This window comes from Malaya genurostris, chromosome 2 (genome assembly GCF_030247185.1).
Source record: "Malaya genurostris strain Urasoe2022 chromosome 2, Malgen_1.1, whole genome shotgun sequence".
Lineage (NCBI taxonomy): Eukaryota > Metazoa > Arthropoda > Insecta > Diptera > Culicidae > Malaya > Malaya genurostris.
The window spans coordinates 35,660,603-35,679,612 of record NC_080571.1 but is presented as its reverse complement, the minus strand read 5'-3'; the positions used below and the strand labels follow the sequence as shown (position 1 = coordinate 35,679,612).

The window sequence follows — 19,010 nt, the reverse complement described above, 5'->3', positions numbered from 1 at the left end:
CTTACGGTGATGCTGCTCTGAGTAAAAGAACGTGTCGGGAGTGGTTTCAACGTTCTAAAAATGGTGATTTCGATGTCGAAGTCAAATATGGTGGTGGAAGAGAAATAATCTTCAAAGATGAACAACTATTTACTACAGTTCGTGCTCGCATCTCAGCCAACACAGTCCAAAATCGTTTGCGGTCGAAGCAAAAGAAACAAAGACAATACAGTGCAGTGAACAATAGAGTGTACGAAATGGGCAAATACGATTTAACAAAGCCTGAAACTTGGCCAACAAGGCCAAATTCAATTTGTATAGATTTCAAGCGTTGCAAAGTTAGACCAGCAGCAAATGAAATTGAAATCTTACTTAAAGAACGAATGCATCTAGATGCTAATAATGTAACTGAGATTCAATTCAACAAGGCGTCGAACTGTGTGTACATTATGTTTAAACGTGAAAGCGATGCAATTGCATTCGCTTCGGTTAACAACGAGGTGCACAGCGTTGAGTGTGACAATATTAAATACAAAATTCCTGTGCACATGGTGGACAATGCCATACAAGTACGCGTGCATGACCTTCCCCCGCAGTCCAGCGATCAGTGCGTTCGGGAAATTATGTCGCAATACGGTGAAGTTCTTTCCATCGAAAGAGAAGTATGGCGGAATTTTTTCCCCGGCATCCGGAATGGCGTGCGTGTGGTACGTATGCAACTACGTAAGGCAATTCCATCATACATCATTTGTGGTCAAGGTGGGACACATCCGTGTAAAACGCTGATTACCTATGAAAATCAGCTGGTTACATGACAGTTTTGTGAACAACCTGCACACTACGGTAAACCTTGCACTGAAACTGCGAAAAGAACATCTTCAACAAAAGACAAGGTCAACCGTTCAACAACGAAAACTAGTGAGCGTAGTACTCCTGTTTCACCATCAATCCAACTAACAACTGCAACCAATGTACAACAAGGCGCTCCTACAGCAACTAGCAACGAGCTCAAGACTGCGAACAACAAGGAAAACGAAAAGAAGACGGAAATCAACAACAAAACCACCGATGCGGCAATGGAGGACGAGACGAGCCACGAACAAAGTGCCCCTCAACCCTCGCAGGAGGGAAATGGAAGCTCTCCTCCTAGAAAAAGAGTGACAACGAGATCCACTTCGAAAAATTGTTTATTTAAAAAATCGGCTAATTCGGCCACGTAAAGCTTGTACGCAAATAGGCCTGAATAAAAACATCTTTTAAATAAAAAAATAAAACTATTTACTACGAGCTCTTAAAACCGGGTGAAACCATTACAGGAGATCGCTACCGAACGCAACTGATGCGCCTTAGCCGCGCGTTAGAAGAAAAGCGGCCACAATATCAAGAGCGACATGACAAAGTCATCCTCAAGCACGCCAATGCTCGGCCTCACGTCGCAAAAGTGGTCAAAAAGTACCTGGAAACGTATTTCGCCGTATTTCCCAGATGTCGCCCCTTTTGACTTCCACCTATTCCTTTCGATGGCACACGGCCTGGCAGATTAACATTTTCAATCCGTCAAAGAGTTGGAAAAATGGATAGCGTCAAAAGAGGACTCCTTTTTTCAAGCCGGGATTCGAAAATTGCTGAATCCGATTGGGAAAAAACGGCGAAAGCAAAGTTGTACACCTGATATCAGGTTTGCTCAAACCTCCGTTGCTAAGTGTGAAACAAACACAGTTTCGTAAAAATTGTTTGATTGATGAAACTGCCCTGGGTCAGTTCCAGTTTTCCCAAGCGAAAATGACACATGGCATATCTAATTTTACATCAAGTGAAAGTTTCAGATTTTCTAAGATTGTAGATTGTAGAACGGAGCTCGGAAATTGCATGTACAAATACGCACAATTAGGTAGTTTTTTGGTTCTGTGCAGGCTTCAATTCTGACAATTTTAATAATTGAAAATTTGCGTATGATCAAGCGAATTTAGTAAAGTCGTCCTATAATACACTAAGACGTATCTACGTCAAAATAAAAGAAAACTGCGATCTAACTTTGCATTCAATTTCCAAATATGTGTATGACAAAAAAAAATTAAATTTACTCAACATTCTAAATCTACAACAACAGTTCACAACAGTTAACAATAAAGAATTTTAAAATTTAAAAGAATTCTGCAGATCATGATACTGTACAACCAGATTGAGAACCATTCCGTCCACTTCTTAGTTTTTATATCAAAGATTATGGATTTCAAACAGGTTCCCTGACGTACTGTATAATTTTCATATTTGCAGGCCTGGCAAATCTAGTATATAGAAGTAGAGGAGAAAAATGTCAAATTAGTGCTCGCCAAAATAGCAGCACTGCACACCCATATAATTGACTACTCAATAAGGAGTGTATCGAAAATAAGCTATCCACATACATTTGTGTTGTATGCATGTATTTGTTAAGGGTTTTTATGCTTAGATCACAGCATGCTGTGCGTTTTGCTGTCAACTTTCGTTTGTTTACTTGTTTGTGCGGTTGTAATTCTGCGTTTTCAAAATGTCGCGTATTGAAAAGGAAGTGAAAATTAAGGTTCTGGACACATGACTCAGTGAGAAGCGTACTACCATGAGAAAATTGGCGAAACGGTTTGAAATTTATCAAGCCAGTGTTAAAACCATCATTAATAAGTTTGGGGAACACTATTCTCTGGATGAGCTACCAGGAAGAGGCAGAAAACCCGGTTCATCCAACCCGAAACTGGACCAGAAAGTGGTATCTCTAATCATGAAGAACAAATCAATGTCAATACGTGATTTGACCAAAAAAGCATGAACGAGTGTCGGAATGATCCAGCGTATCAAGAGGCGAAATCACCTGAAGACCTACAAGAAGCAGAAAATCTCGAAACAAAGTGTAGAACAGAAGAAGCGAGCAGCAACAAGGGATCGGAAATTGTATTAACGTCTTTTGCAGTGTTCGGATGCATGCGTTTTGAAGGACGATGAGACTTATGTAAAGGAGAACTCAAAAACGCTTCCAGGTCCACAATACTTTACTGTCGTCGTTGGGGAGGATGTGAGCGATGCGGACAGGTCGATTCAAGTGGAGAAATTCGACCGAAAGGTATGGTAAGCAATATGTTCCTGTAGTTTAGAGTCAACCATTTTTTACACTACCGGAACTATAAATGCAGAAATCTATCGATCTGAGTGTCTCCAGAAGAGATTACTGCTTTTATATAAGAAGCGTAGTACACCTCCACTGTTTTGGCTGGATTTAGCGTCGGCTCACTATGCCAAAACCACTCTCTATTTGCTTGCGCAAAAGGGTATAAATTTCGTTGAGAAAAATATCAATCCACCAAATTGGCCTCAGCTTCGACCCATCGAACGTTACTGGGGAATCGTGGAGAGGGTCTTCAACAAGACTGGTAAGGCAGCTGGGAACATGCAGGAGTTCAAAAAAATTTGGGCTCAAGCGTCCAAAAAATGCGATTCAACACTTGTCCGGAACTTGATTAAGATCGTTCGATCAAAAGTTCGAAAATTCGTGAAGGAATAACTTAAATTTCATCCGGTTTTCTTTATGCTCAAGTTTACCCTCGTACAATAAAGGATCAATGTTTAGTTTGAATAAAATATCGTTATCATAATTTGAAAGAAAAATTTGTGGATAACTTATTTTCGATACACTCCTTAGTGTCATATAAAACGATTGATTAATTAAATTTCACCGATGTTGGAAAGTGTTGGTTTTTTTTATAGAATTCTAAGAATTAGTTGAATATTACTGGAACTTTCAACCACATTGGCGTGGATCTCGTTTCTCTGCAGTCACAGAACTTTCGAATCGTAGTTTCGACATAGACTTCATAAGACTGACGGCCAATAATCGTTTGCACTAATGATATCACTCTTTTAAATGAACAACAACTATCAGTAAAAAGTTTCGCATAATGAGTTTCCATTCGAAAACCCTGACATATGGGCAACAAGCAGATCACCACTTTCTTCGAGCAAACGAAAACTTAATCATTGAAAAGAATTTTCCTCAAACACTGAACTATTTTGATAGGAACCATCTTCGCCTTCGTCAAGCAACTGCCTAGGTAAGCATTTGCTTTTTTCTTTTCAAAAGAAACATTGAAAAAGAACACAAATAAAACTAAAAGCACTAACTAGTTGGAAAACACGGTGAACAACACGGCACTATCTGCCTGTCGTAGACAAGAAAACTTTTTGGCCGTAGAACAAATTTGTTTCCACTGCTACTGCTGTTGTTGCTATTGCTATTTGTTTCTGTTACTTTGTTTCAAATTTATGCTTTCAGTTCCCGTTCCGGGCTCTACCCCCTCCCACCAAGCGAGCCATCAGTTGTTTCGCAGTTTGCTACAGTTTTTCATTTTTTGCAATGCCGACACTACCTGCGTTCTCAGCACGAGGTAGCCAAACCATCGTACGTACCTACATTTTTGTAGCTTCTGTCGTGTCGTTGGCCTAAATCCTGACGGGCTGCTGCCTTAAAACTGGTGTGATATTTCTTAAAGCATGTTGGTGGAGGAACCAAGGGTCACGTCTTGAGTTTGTTTGCGTTTCACGCCAAAATAATGTTGAATTGGGGAGGTAAAGATGTGACGGTTTTTCTTTGATTCAAAATTGAATTTTTTTCTTGACATTATTTACTAATTTTAGTATTCCGAAATTGCTCAAAGGGAAGAGCGTTTCAGCTTTTGCCACACAATCGCAAATGTTTTTATTTGCTTTATTAATTTATTTTTTTGGTTTGGCTCAACGTCAATTTTATGCTAAAGCTAAATAATCGTTTTCACTATTCGTGCCTACTAGAAGCTACCGAAAATTGAATCGGCCCGAAAATTTATAATTAAATCCCTTCTTTAAACTCGCCTTTAACTCTGCAATGGTCGTTCACCGGAGCCGAATACTTCTTTGAATCTCTTTAATGTTACTGTTTCTATACATATCTCAGTTTTAAATTTCACTAGGTTGAGTCTTTTGAAGCCAATAAAAATCAGCTATTTTGGGTGAAAGTAGAAACAGAACCATCATCAATACGCTTCATAAGCCTTTTGGCTTAGTGGATGATATTGATATTATTGGCGTTGATCGCGGAGCTGTGGAAGAGGTAATGGAACCTGCCAAGAGTGAAGATGCCAGGAAACTCTGAGCACATCCGAGGCGAAACTCAATAATCAATACTGGACAGTAGAAAATAGAAAATATCCTAAACATATGAGCCACAATCGGTACCAGCCAGCTACAACGGGCAAATCATCGAAATCATCGTGTGAAAGGACGGTATCCCAGCCCAATTTTTATTGTGACTGTAAGTGACCGATGTAACCAAAGTAACTTTCCTGTATGATCAGAATAATCTGGACAGAATCCGGACCTGATATGGAACCAATACGATCAAAACGTGTCGATAATCAAAACAAGTGGATCAAGGTATAATCGCGGATGCTGACAGGTGCCCGAGATTTTCAATTACATTAGGCTATCGAATATCGCTAAAAACATCTCATGTGGCAGGCCATCTGTAGTGTAGAAGCATTGAAGCAACGCCTGTTGGCTTTTCTTAAGACACACTCCCGCAAACTCCAACAAATATTGGCAGCATCCTCTCAGGTTTTACTGAAACTTTTTAAACATGCTGACTTTGTCTCAAGAAGCTACTTAGCATATTTTTGACGTAGGACTACGTCTTTCTTTACTATGTTCACCTGCGTGCATTTTCAAAATTTCACAACACGAAAGTGTAACGAAATTACTCCAGATTTGTTTTCCTAAAAAATTTTTCCCTGTTTAAGTATTTTCTGTAATTCTTTCACGAAGCGAATGGAAGAAGGTGTAAGATTGTTTTTAATACCACGTTTATTAGGAAAACATTGTTTAAATAAAGAAAAAATAGATCAAAACACGAAACATCAAAATCAACCAAATCTAATAGACTGCAGTCTATGATAACCCACGAACGGAGACACATCGAGTGCGCAAGGCTCCATCTACGTCAAAATATTGGAACTACACCCGGCATTATTCAACTGGTGCTTCAGTCAGTGGCGAATATGATGCTCCGTTTCTCAAACCTAAACGCAGACAAACAACAACTAGTTCTTCTGTGAGCATATCTGCTATTGAACGTTCACAGTGTGAGTTTCGCTTTAAATAAAAGCGATTGCGTCATCCAACTGCTGGTTCGTTGCATTGGAGAAAAAGAAAACGTAAAGTGGACATTACACAAAATCAGCCCTTCCAAAGACTCCCAGAAAGTATGGACGCAACCAAAAACCGCTGCCATTTCGCAATGGTTCAGAATCTGTCAATTTTTATGGCAGCGTCATGTTGTTTACACTCTTCTCTAACCACTTGTGCAGTTTTTTTTCGTTTTCATTAGTTTGTTCCGAAATGCGTGGACTTTCAGCAGAACAACGTCGAAAAATTGTGTACAAATGGTGCACAGAACGTGGACTGTCACTGAGAAAGCTAGCAAAAATGGAAGGAGTAAGTAAAAAAGCCGTGCGAAATGCAATCAGGAAGTTCGGTGAGGATAACACCTTTGAGGATAAATCGAAAACGGGTGGAAAAAAAGGCCTGCTAAGTCTCAGTTGAATGAACGTATATTGAAGGCGTTCAAGCAAAAGAAAGTGGGCACTTCGAAGTCAAATGTTCTTCGTGCTAAACAACGTTTGAATCTTAGAACCTATAAGAAGCAGAAACAACCAAAACGTAGTCCGAAACAAGAAGCATCGATCAGGCGGAGGGTTCGAAAGCTGTACAATACGATTCTTGCTGGAAATTTGAACTGCATAATCATGGACGACGAAACCTACGTGAAACTCGATTACAAATCCTTGCCGGGACCACAATATCATACGCTGCGAGAAGGGCAAGTGTTAAACCAGTCCGAGACATCGATTGAAGTCGAAAAATTTGTTAAGAAAGCTATGGTTTGGCAAGCAATTTGTAACTGCGGTAAGATTTCGAAACCCTTCATCACCACTGCTTCAATGAACAGCGAAATATACATCAAGAAATGTTTACAAAAACGACTTCTACCCATGATTCGAAGCCACAAGGATCCTGTTGTCTTCTGGCCAGATCTTGCTTCTTGCCACTACTCGAAATCAACGGTAGAATGGTATACTACCAAAGATGTTACTTTCGTCCTAAAAGACATGAATCCACCAAATTGCCCACAACTTCGACCAATTGAGGAATTTTGAGCATTAACGAAGGCACATTTTAGGAAACATGTCTCGGCAGCCGAACCCATTCAACAGTTCGAAAAAGATTGGAAAAAAGTGTCAAAACTTGTCGCCAAGAAGTCTGTACGGAATTTAATGAGGAACGTTCGCAAGAAGGTGCGCCAGCTAGTCTACAATGGCTTAGTAGCAAATGTTGAGAATAATATTCTGTTGTTGTAGTCTAATATTATCAGTATATCGAATAAAATTTGAATATACTTGTCAATTATTTACAGCGAAATCAAAGTGCGTCCATACTTTCTGGGAGAGTCTTTAATTGCGAACTTGAACGAGTGGATTAGAAAGTTCTCGACTGTCTAAGCATTAAGCTTTGTTTGAAGAATCTTAATTTTTGTTCAAAACGTTTGATTTTGTTTGATTCTAAGAAAAAATCATCCTTCGTACATTCATAATCAATGTCCATAGCGTTAGATGCAAATACATGGTGGCTCATTTAAAAAGGAATTTTTGAGAATAATATCGCCTAAATGGCCACCTTTGTCCTTGAGTACAAAATGGCACATCGTTTTGGCCAATGTTTCGGTCGGTATGGCGGTGAGGAGCCTGTCAAAATCGTCGGTTTTCGATATGACTCGTCCGGGAAACAATGGTCAAAGAAAATCGATCGTTAGTCGAGCTGTATGGCATGTTGCACTGTCCTGTTGAAACCAACACGTAAACTGCTGTTTTTCTCTTGAAGTAGTAGCGGAGAAAACGGTTTTTGCATTTTTCTACAATGGTTATTTTCTTAAGACTGTAAGTAGAACCTTTTTGAAAACTCTTTCGAAACGTGGACAAAACTTAACAATCTATAGCTTTGCAATAGGCATCAGAGCTCGAAACCTTCTAGGCGTCTGTTTCTCTTGTCCAAAACAAAAAAAAACCTAACCTCACCCGTTTAGTTAGCACTGGCATACAAAAACCTTAGATTCTCTAGTCTCAGTTATTCACACATCGGGCATCAAGGAACCTCCCACGTTTAGACATCCCCATTTTACTTACTGTTGTTGTTGTTGATGCTGTTGTTGTTGTTGCTGTTGTGCTGGTAGATCACCGCCATCTGATCCTTCCGAAGGGTTCGCGTCGGCTGAAAGTACAAACTATCCTCGTATCCTTCGTCGTCGTTGGCACTGCCACTGTTCAGATGTTGTAGGTTCGGATAGAGTTGCTGTTGCTGTTGTTGAAGCTGCTGTTGCTGCAGAAGTTGCTTACCGGAAGTGGTGTTCCGAATTAATCCACCGCTGCCGCCACCGCCGCTACCACCACTGCCAGCACCGCCGAGCTTAAACTCTGCCTTGGTGGAAAACGGGTGTGCCGGTAACGGTAACCGTTAGTATAGCCAAATTTGTTTGTTCGTTAGAGATTGGTTTGGATTAGAGTCGATAACGAAAACGTGGCGAAATGGTGGCGATCACGATGACGACGTTGACGAAGACGATGATTTTGTTGGATGACGATGATTGGTGATGATGATAGTTGTAGTAAATATGTAGTTCGGGTTTTGTTTTGTTGTTGTTTGTTTGTTTTGTTTTGTTTTGTTTAAGGATTAATTAAAATAGAATTAAAATTAAAGCAACTCATAAATAGCTCAAAACTGAAAGTAAACAAAGAATACAAAAAAATCGGTGTGAATGGGAGATGTGAGTGTGATCTATATGATATAATTAGAAACTGAAAATATGGTGTTCTGTTTTGGTCGCATTGTCGTGTGACAAGCGGAAACTTAAGAGCTAATTTTTTTTTCAGTGAATGATAGATGGTGGCAGGCAAGTAGAAAAAAGAAAGAATTGTTTTGACAAATGTAATCGGTTTTCGGGTTCGGTACTTTCACATACGATGTTCCTAATTGAAATGTAGAAAACTGACCAGCTGAGCTGGTAGAAATAATATGATAAAGAATATTTGGTCTAAGATTTCTACCTCAAAAGATGCTGGGTACTTAGACCCTTGATAACGATCATTCGATCGAATGGAAAACGAACAGAAAAATGACTAAAATTGCTTTTTTCAGCTCAGAATATTCAAGTTTAGTCCCCCAATCTTGTTATTGACTAAGTTATGTCGTAAAGTATTTACATTTATTTTCACGGCCCATTCAGTGCAATGATTGCGTAAAGATTTCTCAGTAACTTCACATCATCGAAAAATAATACTTGAGGATATTACACGGAGAACTCCCAGATCACAACAATTGCCATATTGCAATTGTTGTTTCACGCCTTGGTTGCTTCAATTAGAATGTTGTTGATTTAACTAACATATCTGTTGATTTTTCCATAATCATACAGGTAAACGAAACTGCTGTTTTCGAATGCGCTGTCACTTGGCAGAGAACGAAGACAGTAAAACGCAAAACAAAAAACCTCTTCATTTTACCAGTAACGTTTAATGTTGAAATTGTGGATGGCAATTTCAACATTAAACGTTTCATATAGGTGAAAGCAAGCAGAAGAATATAGAAGAAAATTCTCCGAAAATTCCCAAAATGGACGCTTGTCGTTCTGGGAAGAAACATCAATTTATGCCTCCAGTGACGGTGATGATTTCCGACTTCAAAGCATTCCGTACTGAGCTTTCTACTTTTCTCCCGGAAGTAAAAGTCTCATTTCAAATCGGACGAAGAGAAGAATGTCGAGTCTTGGTTGATGGATGGGAAGATTACGAACGTCTTATCCGATATTTGTCTGAGAAACTTATTCATATGATATAAAATTAGACAGACCATTCAAGGCTGTCTTGAAAGGCTTATCAAATCAAAGTACTGATGAAATTAAAAATGAAATTATTTGAAATGTCCTGTCAGGGAAAAAGTTTTAAACGCTCGTTTGCTTAGACAACAAGTCAAATCAACGACCTTAAATTTACAGAACATACCTGAAAATCAAAAAACCGTTACAAATGCCACGTCTTATTCTTCTAAGGCACTTATTTCTTCGAATTTAAAACAAAAAACAGGTGCGCCTTCCAATTCGTCTTCTAACGAAAACAATTTATTGACAGGTAGATCGACCTCGTCATCATCTTCCTCTAATGTCAGTTACGCTAGTGTAACAGGTAGAAATCTACCACTTAATTCTTCTAATGTAAATAATCAAAACGCAGGAACGCCTTGCAGTTCTTCTTCTAACGAAAACAATTTATTAATAGGTAGATCGGCCATATCATCTTCTTCTAATGGCAGTTCTAATGTTCCTTCAATGCCATTCGCTTCTTTAAACGAAGTCGATTTAGGCGATATAACTGAAAATAAAATGATCTACCTACAAGATCAACTTTTTCAAATGATCATCCAAATGAATTCGACTTCATCACTTTTTGAAGCATTTCAAGTTGGATGGCAATTTGCAAATAATATTATAATGAATTTAAAATTTAACAGTGATGTTAAATAATTATTTGAATATTTTAAATTGGAATGCTCGATTTTTCAAATCGAGTGAAGATGAATTTTATTATTTTCTCAAAGTTCACAAAATTCATATTGCCATTGTGACAGAAACATTTCTTAAACCAAATGTCAAATTGAAAAGTAATCCACATTATGTGGTTCATCGATTTGACAGGTTTACTGGAATGGGTGGTGGAGTTGCCATTTTTGTCCAACGGCAAATTAAACATCGAATTTTACCTTCTTTCAATACTAAAGTTATTGAAAGCTTGGGAATCGAAGTTGAAACCATTCATGGAATTTATTTCATTGCTGGAGCATATTTGCCATTCCAATGCACCGGCGGATCAAGATATCGACCGAAATTTTTCGTAATAGGGTACTAAAATGCAAAGCATGTCCAGTGGAATTGTAGGTAAAATAACCTTAATGGAAAAATACTTAATAATCAACTCTCTGCTGGTTACTTTACAGTTCTTTATCCCAGCAATCTAACTTGTTTCTCTTCCGTGAAAAATCCGTCTACAATTGATCTGGTTCTAACGGATCAAAGTCACATTTGTAGTGAACCGATTACACATGCTGACTTTGACTCAGATCATCTTCCAGTAACATTCAGACTTTCCAACAAAGCTATAATTAATCCAATTAGTTCTATATTCAACTATCATAGAGCTAATTGGTTGGATTACAGATCTCACATTGAAAATAATGTGGATCATGAAAATATTTTAGAAAATTCTGTGGACATCGACACAGCAATTGATAATTTGAATCATTACATTATCGAGGCTAGAAATCTTTCAGTTCCCAAAATTCAAACTAAATTAAATTCTCCTATCATCGATGACAATCTTCAACTGCTCATTCGGCTCAAGAATATTCGTCGTCGACATTAACAACGTTCTCGTGATCCTGCTGTGAAAAACATAGTTAAGGATTTACAAAAAGAAATTAAACATAGATTTACTTTTTTGCGAAATGAAAATTTCGCTAAAGAAGTTGAACAAATTAAACCATATTCTAAACCTTTCGGGAAACTTTCTAAGGTTCTTAAGAAACCTCAGAAACCAATTCCTGCTCTCAAGGAAGGAAATCAAATACTTCTTACAAACGGCGAAAAAGCTCGAAAACTTGCTCAGCAGTTCGAGAGTGTACACAATTTTAATTTGAACGTTGTGAGTCCTATTGAAAATGAAGTCTCACTGAAATATGAGCATATTTCAACCCAAGTGTTATCACAAGATGACATTATTGAGACGAATTTTGATGAAATTAAATCAATTATTAGGAAACTTAAAAACATGAAGGCTTCTGGTAATGATGGAATTTTTAATATTCTTATTAAAAATCTTCCCGATGTTGCTTTGAGACTCTTGGTTAAACAAGTTTTTCATTAGCTTACTTCCCAAAAAGATGGAAAAAACGCTTAAGTAATTCCTATCCTCAAACCTGATAAAAACCCAGCAGAAACATCAAGTTATCGACCAATTAGCTTACTTTCTTCTATCAGTAAACTTTTTGAAAAAATTATCTTGTTGAGAATGATGTCTCATATAAATGAGAATTCAATTTTTTTACCAGAGCAGTTTGGATTTCGTCATGAACAGTCAACTACTCATCAACTTGTCAGAGTAACGAACATGATAAAAGCAGATAAATCTTCTGGGTTGCTCTTCTAGACATAGAAAAAGCATTCGACAGTGTTTGGCACAAAGGTTTAATAGCAAAAATGTCTAATTTCCAGTTTCCTATTTATTTGATCAAAATGATTCAAAATTATTTAACTGATCGTACTCTTCAGGTTAGCTATCAGAATTGTAAATCTGAATTGATACCCGTACGAGCCGGTGTTCCGCAGGGTTCGAGCGTAGCTCCAATCTTGTATAATATTTTCACTTCTGATCTTCCAAATCTACCCGATGGTTGTCAGAAATCGCTATTCTGTGACGACACAAGTCTGTTAGCCACAGGTAGAAATCTAAGAGTGATCTGCAGTCGCCTACAAAGAAGTTTAAATATTTTCAGTGATTATCTGTCAAAATGGAAAATTAAACCAAATGCAGCAAAAACGCAATTAATTATTTTTCCTTATAAGCCAAGAGCTTCTTTTCCTAAACCAAACAATAATCACATTCTCAAATTGAATGGCTTGGAATTGACATGGTCTGATCAAGCTAAATACTTGGGTTTAATGTATGAAAAAAAATTACTTTCAAGGATCACATTGAAGGAATCCAGACAAAGTGTAATAAATATATTAAATGTTTATATCCTCTTATAAACAGAAATTCTAAGCTCTGTCTAAAAAACAAGTTGTTAATTTATAAACAAATTTTCAGACCAGCCATGCTTTATGCAGTACCAATTTGGTCAAGTTGTTGTTCCACCAGGAAGAAAACGCTTCAAAGGATTCAGAATAAAATTCTGAAAATGATTTTGAAGCGTCCTCCCTGGTTTAGTACAAATGAGTTACACAGACTCACAAATATAGAACCATTAGATGTAATGTCACATAATATTATAAGCAAATTCCGATAAAAATCGATGCAATCTTCAATTGAATCGATTCGCTCTCTGTATTAGTTAGTAAGTTAGTATATAAGTTCCTTTCCCCATTACACAATACAAGTAGGTTTGGAATTTTCCCTACACAAAAATCTCAGAATTGCGGAAGCAAATGATGTCCTCATGGTAATAACCAAATCATGTATATAATAGGGCTGAAAAGTCACCACTTGTGGCTGAACATCCAATTTAAATCTTAATAACTTAAATTTAACTCATATTCCAAAAAATGGTTATTTAAAAAAAATCATGAATGTGAGCTGGCAAATCTGTAGAAAGATCCACTTTTTTATCGAAAAATTGTGTTCAGCGACGAAGCTCACTTCTGGTTGAACGGATACGGTAACAATCAAAATTGCCGCATCTGGAGAAGAGCAGCCAGAAACATTGCAAGAGCTACCAATGCAGCTCAAAAAAGTCACTGATTGGTATGGATTATGGGCCGGAGGCATTGTTCTTGAAATACCGGCCGATATGTTGAAGAGAGTGCGTGGACTATCTAGAGCGGAGCCGCGGCCAACATTTGCATGAAATCATCTTCAAACAATTAATTATATTGATCGTTCATATTTTTAGAGGGTTGGCGGTTCAATGCATAGGGCGCTGGTCTTACAAACCAGTTGTCGTATGTTCGAGCCCCGACCTGGATGGATTCGTAGTGTCAGTAGAATCGTAGCCATGCACTGGTTCTGTACGCTCTGAATCGGCTGCGAAGTCCGTTGAAACAGAAGGTGAAATTCCACTACAGGAATGCAATACCAAGGCTTTTTCATTTTTTAGAGGCACACATTTCTTAGTTGTCCAATTTTATCTGTTCCAGACATATTCTCAGTCCCACAAGAACTTCTGTGAAAAGAGATCTTAAGTTCTGCATGAGCCATCCGCAGCTTATGAACAATGTTTCAATACTGTTAATATTCGTGGAGCTACATATTGCTATAGTCATCCTAGAACTTCAATAAAACAGGCTTTAAGATCTACACGAGCAATCAGCAGATTATGAATAACTTGTCAATGCGGCTCACCGTCTACATACTGCCTGCTTGTCTAATTTGATCTGTTTCAGGAATATTTTCAGTTATCCAAGGACTTCAGTGAATCGCTAGTATAGACCGTGAACAATAAGTTCGTTGGTGCACTTTGTTATTCTGGTAGATCTCAAGGCCTGATCTCCAGGTAGTTTTTGTATGACATTTACAACAAGTCAATGATTTGCATGTAGTTTCGTGAGCATGGACCGTGTACAAGGATCTTGTTAGTTAACTTGGTTACGCTGGTAGATCTCAGGATCTATACTCCAGTTAGTTTTTGGATGAATAAAAACACTCAACGAAACTCATTGATGTCATTGCTTATGTTGATAGACCTTAAGGTCTGTACTCCAAGGAGGTTCTTAATGTACAAGTACTTCCACAGACATTATCACAGCATGTTGATTTGCTGAATATAATACATAGTGTATTCAAAAGTCATACAAAAGTCACCAGTCACGCGTTCATATACTGATTTATTTTTTTCCAAAGAATTCTTGAATACCCTCGATCTTAACTAGATTCCATGAAATCAAACAACTCCGTAATGAACATTTTATTCACTGAAGCATGCTGGGTTGTTTTGCGTAGAAGAGACTTTTTTTACGTGACTATCGCGAACTAGGGTAAGCGCTCCCTATTTCATCTCATTTGTAAGGACGTCGCCTCAAAACCCCGATTTAGCCACTAAAAACACTATAACTGTTTCATATTACTGCTTCATTCGCCTTGCTCAAAGTTGAGAATTGATTCACAATTCTTGAAAATTTAACTAATATTCATAAAACAGCTAAAAACACATATGATGTGTTAATTACTCTGCTCCTAATTTTATCTCAATGGATTTTTATCCATCCTATCGTTGGTCCTTGATTCATCCTATAAATTAGCAATGGCGACAGCAATCAAAACAAAATATTCCGCTATTACACTCTCAGGTTCAAAATGTCAGAATTCTTCCTCGAAACGGCCTAATGCCAACTATGAAACAACACACGATATTTTTAGAACCAGTTTGAAATCATTTTAACGTTTAAAAATTTTTCGTTCGTTTCCGTTACCTTTCGCTTTGAATTTAAAATTTTACTGTAAAGTTAATTTGGTGAACTTTAAATAAAAACAAAAAGAGAAATTGTTACTATTTAGGCATTAGCCCTTCTTAAAACAAAATGCAGAGGAGCCAGAGATGCCATTTATACAGATTATGTACTTTCTCTTCTATTAAATACCAAGCGGCTTCCACGTTTATCACTCAACTCTTTGCATAAAATGATACCCGAAACTTTCGACTTTCAAACAGGGTAGTGAAATCAATGAAAATCTTTTTAATCACATCACAATAACCGAATGAGAGAGTGATTAAAGAGAAACTGTCACTTGCTTATACGCCCTAATGAAAAATCAACCGAGATTTATCTGTATTGTATAGATTTTTGCGTTCGCATACTGATTTAAATCAAAGTACAGATTTCCTAAATTTAATACAGATTTGTACAGGTTCATAAAAAGTGAGAAGTAAAAATTAGACTTTTCTCTCTGATTATCTATTAGTAGTTGATTTCTATCTTTTAACATTATTTTATTAGTGAAAACAGATATATAGACTTTTTATGCAAAGTAATACATATTTTCTATAAAAACATCTGGTATCTCTGTGCACAGCCAATGAAACACACACACACTTAACAGCGTCATGTTGACGTATAGCGGAATGAAACCAGTGCTACTAGATTTGCCACAATGGTAATTTCATTAGTCTCTTTCTGGTAATATTCGAAGCCGAAACATCAATTATATAATTAAACTAATATCACGGATACCAAAAAAATATGCTTGTTGATGATAATTTGAAGAAGAAAAACAATTTTTGTTTTGTAACATTATGAGATAAATTGGCAACTTTGCGAAAAAAATGAGATAAAAACAAAGCGCAATCAAGTGAACTAAGTGAAAAACTTTCATCTCATATTTTTGAAGACTTTTCTTGCTTGTCGGGTAATTTTTGAAGTTTTTAATCGTTAATTAAACAACTGGCAAGTGAAAATTACTAATTATGAAGTCATCCAGCATTCAATGGTAGTGTAATTGTGTGAAATAGTGATCATGTTTTGAGACGAATCGATTAGTAGAAATTCAGAAACATGACGAACTGTAAATCTTGAGACGAAAATGTGTCCTAAATTGAAAAGTGATTTTATTTTGAATGAAAAAAACGATCAACGAAGAATTTAAAACCATTTCTTTCAATGGAAAAGTGTGACAATAGCTTTTATAATCTTTTTCAAACATTTCACAGTTTGTTTCAGGTACGTTGTAACATATTATTTATGTTCAAAGTAATGAGGTGAAGGGATGAGATGGAAATAGGAGCTCAGATGATCCGTTTTCTATTTAAAGAAAGTACATGCAAAAATGTTTCCGTATGTTCTATAAACCAGTCTCGAGTTGAATTGATCCTCGCACAAATGATTTGCCATATTGAAGATGTGAGTAAAATCTCATTTAAATAACTGGATCTTAATCATTGTAACTCTTAAGTGAATCAAGAGTAGAGTTTCACAAATGTTTCGGATAAGAAGCTAGTAGCTCTACCTCTCAAAAAATGTGATAAAATTTTGATAATTCATGCACAAAAATAGTATTTTGTACATTGTCTTATGGTAATAAACCGATTTTTTTAATTTCCCTTAATAAAAGGCCATCAGAAACGGCCGAAACATAAAGAAATAGTGCTTTCGCCAATGATACCTCGTTCGTCCGAACACTCCGAAAACCGACCACATCGCCAGCGCTAGCCCGGAAACCCGCAACCCGAAGGAAGCTAGACACAGGATCTCACGGAAGCGAATGAATTCCAAAAAAATGTACCTGACATATCTTGCTCATTACCGCGGTTCGAGGATCCCGATGATTTGTTCGACGCGTTGGCGATCGTCATCTGGTTGGTCTGCTGGATCACGGCCGCAATGTCGCTCTGCGACGCGGACGTATCCTTGCTGGTGAGGATGTCGGAACTGCTCGAACCGGACGACGGATGCCGTTCGCCGGTGCACCCGTACTGGATCGGTTGGTAGCCGTGCGACGGGTTGTAGTTGCCCGAGTAGGTCATGTAGATCGGTGGATTGGGCAGTGGTGCGATATCGCTGAGCATACTCTCCGTATCGTCCAGCGACATGTTGGAGATGTCCTGCCGTATACTGTTGCCGATGACGTAGTAGCACTGCTCGGAGAACGTCAACTTGTTGACGGTGTGTTTGATGTAACCTCGCCTCAGCATCAGCGAGACATATTTGCGTGCGTCCCGCCGGTCGCCGATGCCATCCACGTTGTCCAGGATCCAGTTGACAACGTCGGCACCGATGAACGCATTAGGAATTGTGATTTTCAGCCACATCCGATCTCGGATCTCGAGACCACTGTCGGGTTTGGTCATTGCACGTACGATTTCTTTCATGTCCATATCGACATGTAGCCGCTCTAGCACGGACTCGGGAAGATCGGTGTTGATAGTGTCCTGTGAGCGTAGGGCGGCCGTGTGGGCAACCCACGCACCCGGATCGATCGGGCGAACCGGTTCGGTGCGAGGAATCGTAAAGTATCCCTTGGGATTCGGGTCCCAACATTTGGCAACAACTAGTTTGATCGGACCAGGCTTCTGGACCACTTCCCGAAGCACCCGGACCGCTTCATCGTTGGTCATATTCTCAAAGTTAACATCATTCACCTGTAGTATCATATCACCGGGTTCGATTCGACCGTCGAGTGCGACGGCACCGCCCTTCATAATGCTTCCTACGTAGATTCCACCATCGCCGCCTCGATTCGACTGCCCGACAATTGAAATTCCGAGAAAGTTCACCGTATCCATGTTAATCTGGACTGTGATTATGTTGAGAGACATGGTGGAATCCGTGACGGAACTGTAGGAGGAGGTTCGTGACATCGACGGGGCTCGCTTTTTGCGCCGTTGCGGCTTTTTCCGTACCTGAAGCCGCTGCACGCTACTACACTCAGTCATATCCCTATCTAGTGTGATTTCGCTCTCGGTCTCGAACAGACTGGTCGAGTCCAGATCGCTCGACACCACCGAAGCCGATTGATACGTCAGCGGGTTCATCGGGATGTTCATCATGTTGTTCATCGGTTTGTTCATGGTTCGCAACTGGGCGAGCGTCGGTCTACCGTCGATCATCTCCGTCGGTTGCATCTCCGAGCAGTCGGACTGGTTGGAACCGTCGGCCGTCACCAGCCAGGAGACCACCTTACCGTTAAAGCATGGCAGTATCGTGGAGTCGTCGGCAATTTCCTCCTTCACCACGCCGAAATCGGCATCCATGGATTTGAAGAAGTACTTGTAGTTGATGTTCTGCTTGTTCAGCACCAGCTTGAAGTCCTTCAGTGTGACCTGGCTCGATGGCAGCGGAATCTTCACCAGGTACGGTGTCGTTTCATCATCGATGTGGTAGATAACCTTGGTTTCGCCTCCGCAGCCACTGCCACTCGTGCCACCACCGCTACCGGAGGAGTTTTTGTCATCCATCGTGTACATGTCCGAAGATATTTTTTTTTCTTTCTTGTTTTGCTTTTACTTCTTTGATGATTGCCACAAACACAGGGTTCACTGAGTTCGAAATATGATTGTTTTTATTTTTGTTTGCTTCTGCGATTGTAAGCTCGTTTGGTAAATTTTCTAGATGCACTTGCTAGTCACTTTCTTCATTTCACACACAAACCATTCCCAGCACATCCTGAAACGAGAAGAAGCGGAAAGAAATATTTTAGTTTCCAGCATGCTTAAAAAAATCG

At 38.7% G+C, this 19,010-nt stretch overlaps 1 protein-coding gene across 9 annotated transcripts in view; it reads right to left on the bottom strand.

Annotated features, from left to right (window-relative positions):
* Window positions 1–912: 912 nt before the first annotated feature.
* LOC131433051 (segment polarity protein dishevelled) overlaps window positions 913–19,010 on the bottom strand; it is a 30,158-nt gene continuing 12,060 nt past the window's right edge. For 4 of the 9 annotated variants that reach the window (XM_058599786.1, XM_058599787.1, XM_058599789.1 and 1 more), the window contains exons 2-3: window positions 17,073–18,952; window positions 913–8,507 (exon numbers count right to left, since the gene is read on the bottom strand). In XM_058599786.1, the coding sequence (XP_058455769.1) occupies window positions 8,212–8,507; window positions 17,073–18,753 (1,977 nt within the window). In that variant the 5' untranslated portion in view covers window positions 18,754–18,952 and the 3' untranslated portion in view covers window positions 913–8,211. Of the gene's footprint in view, window positions 8,812–17,072; window positions 18,953–19,010 lie in introns of all 9 variants that reach the window. The other 5 variants (XM_058599791.1, XM_058599792.1, XM_058599794.1 and 2 more) reach the window with 5 other exon arrangements.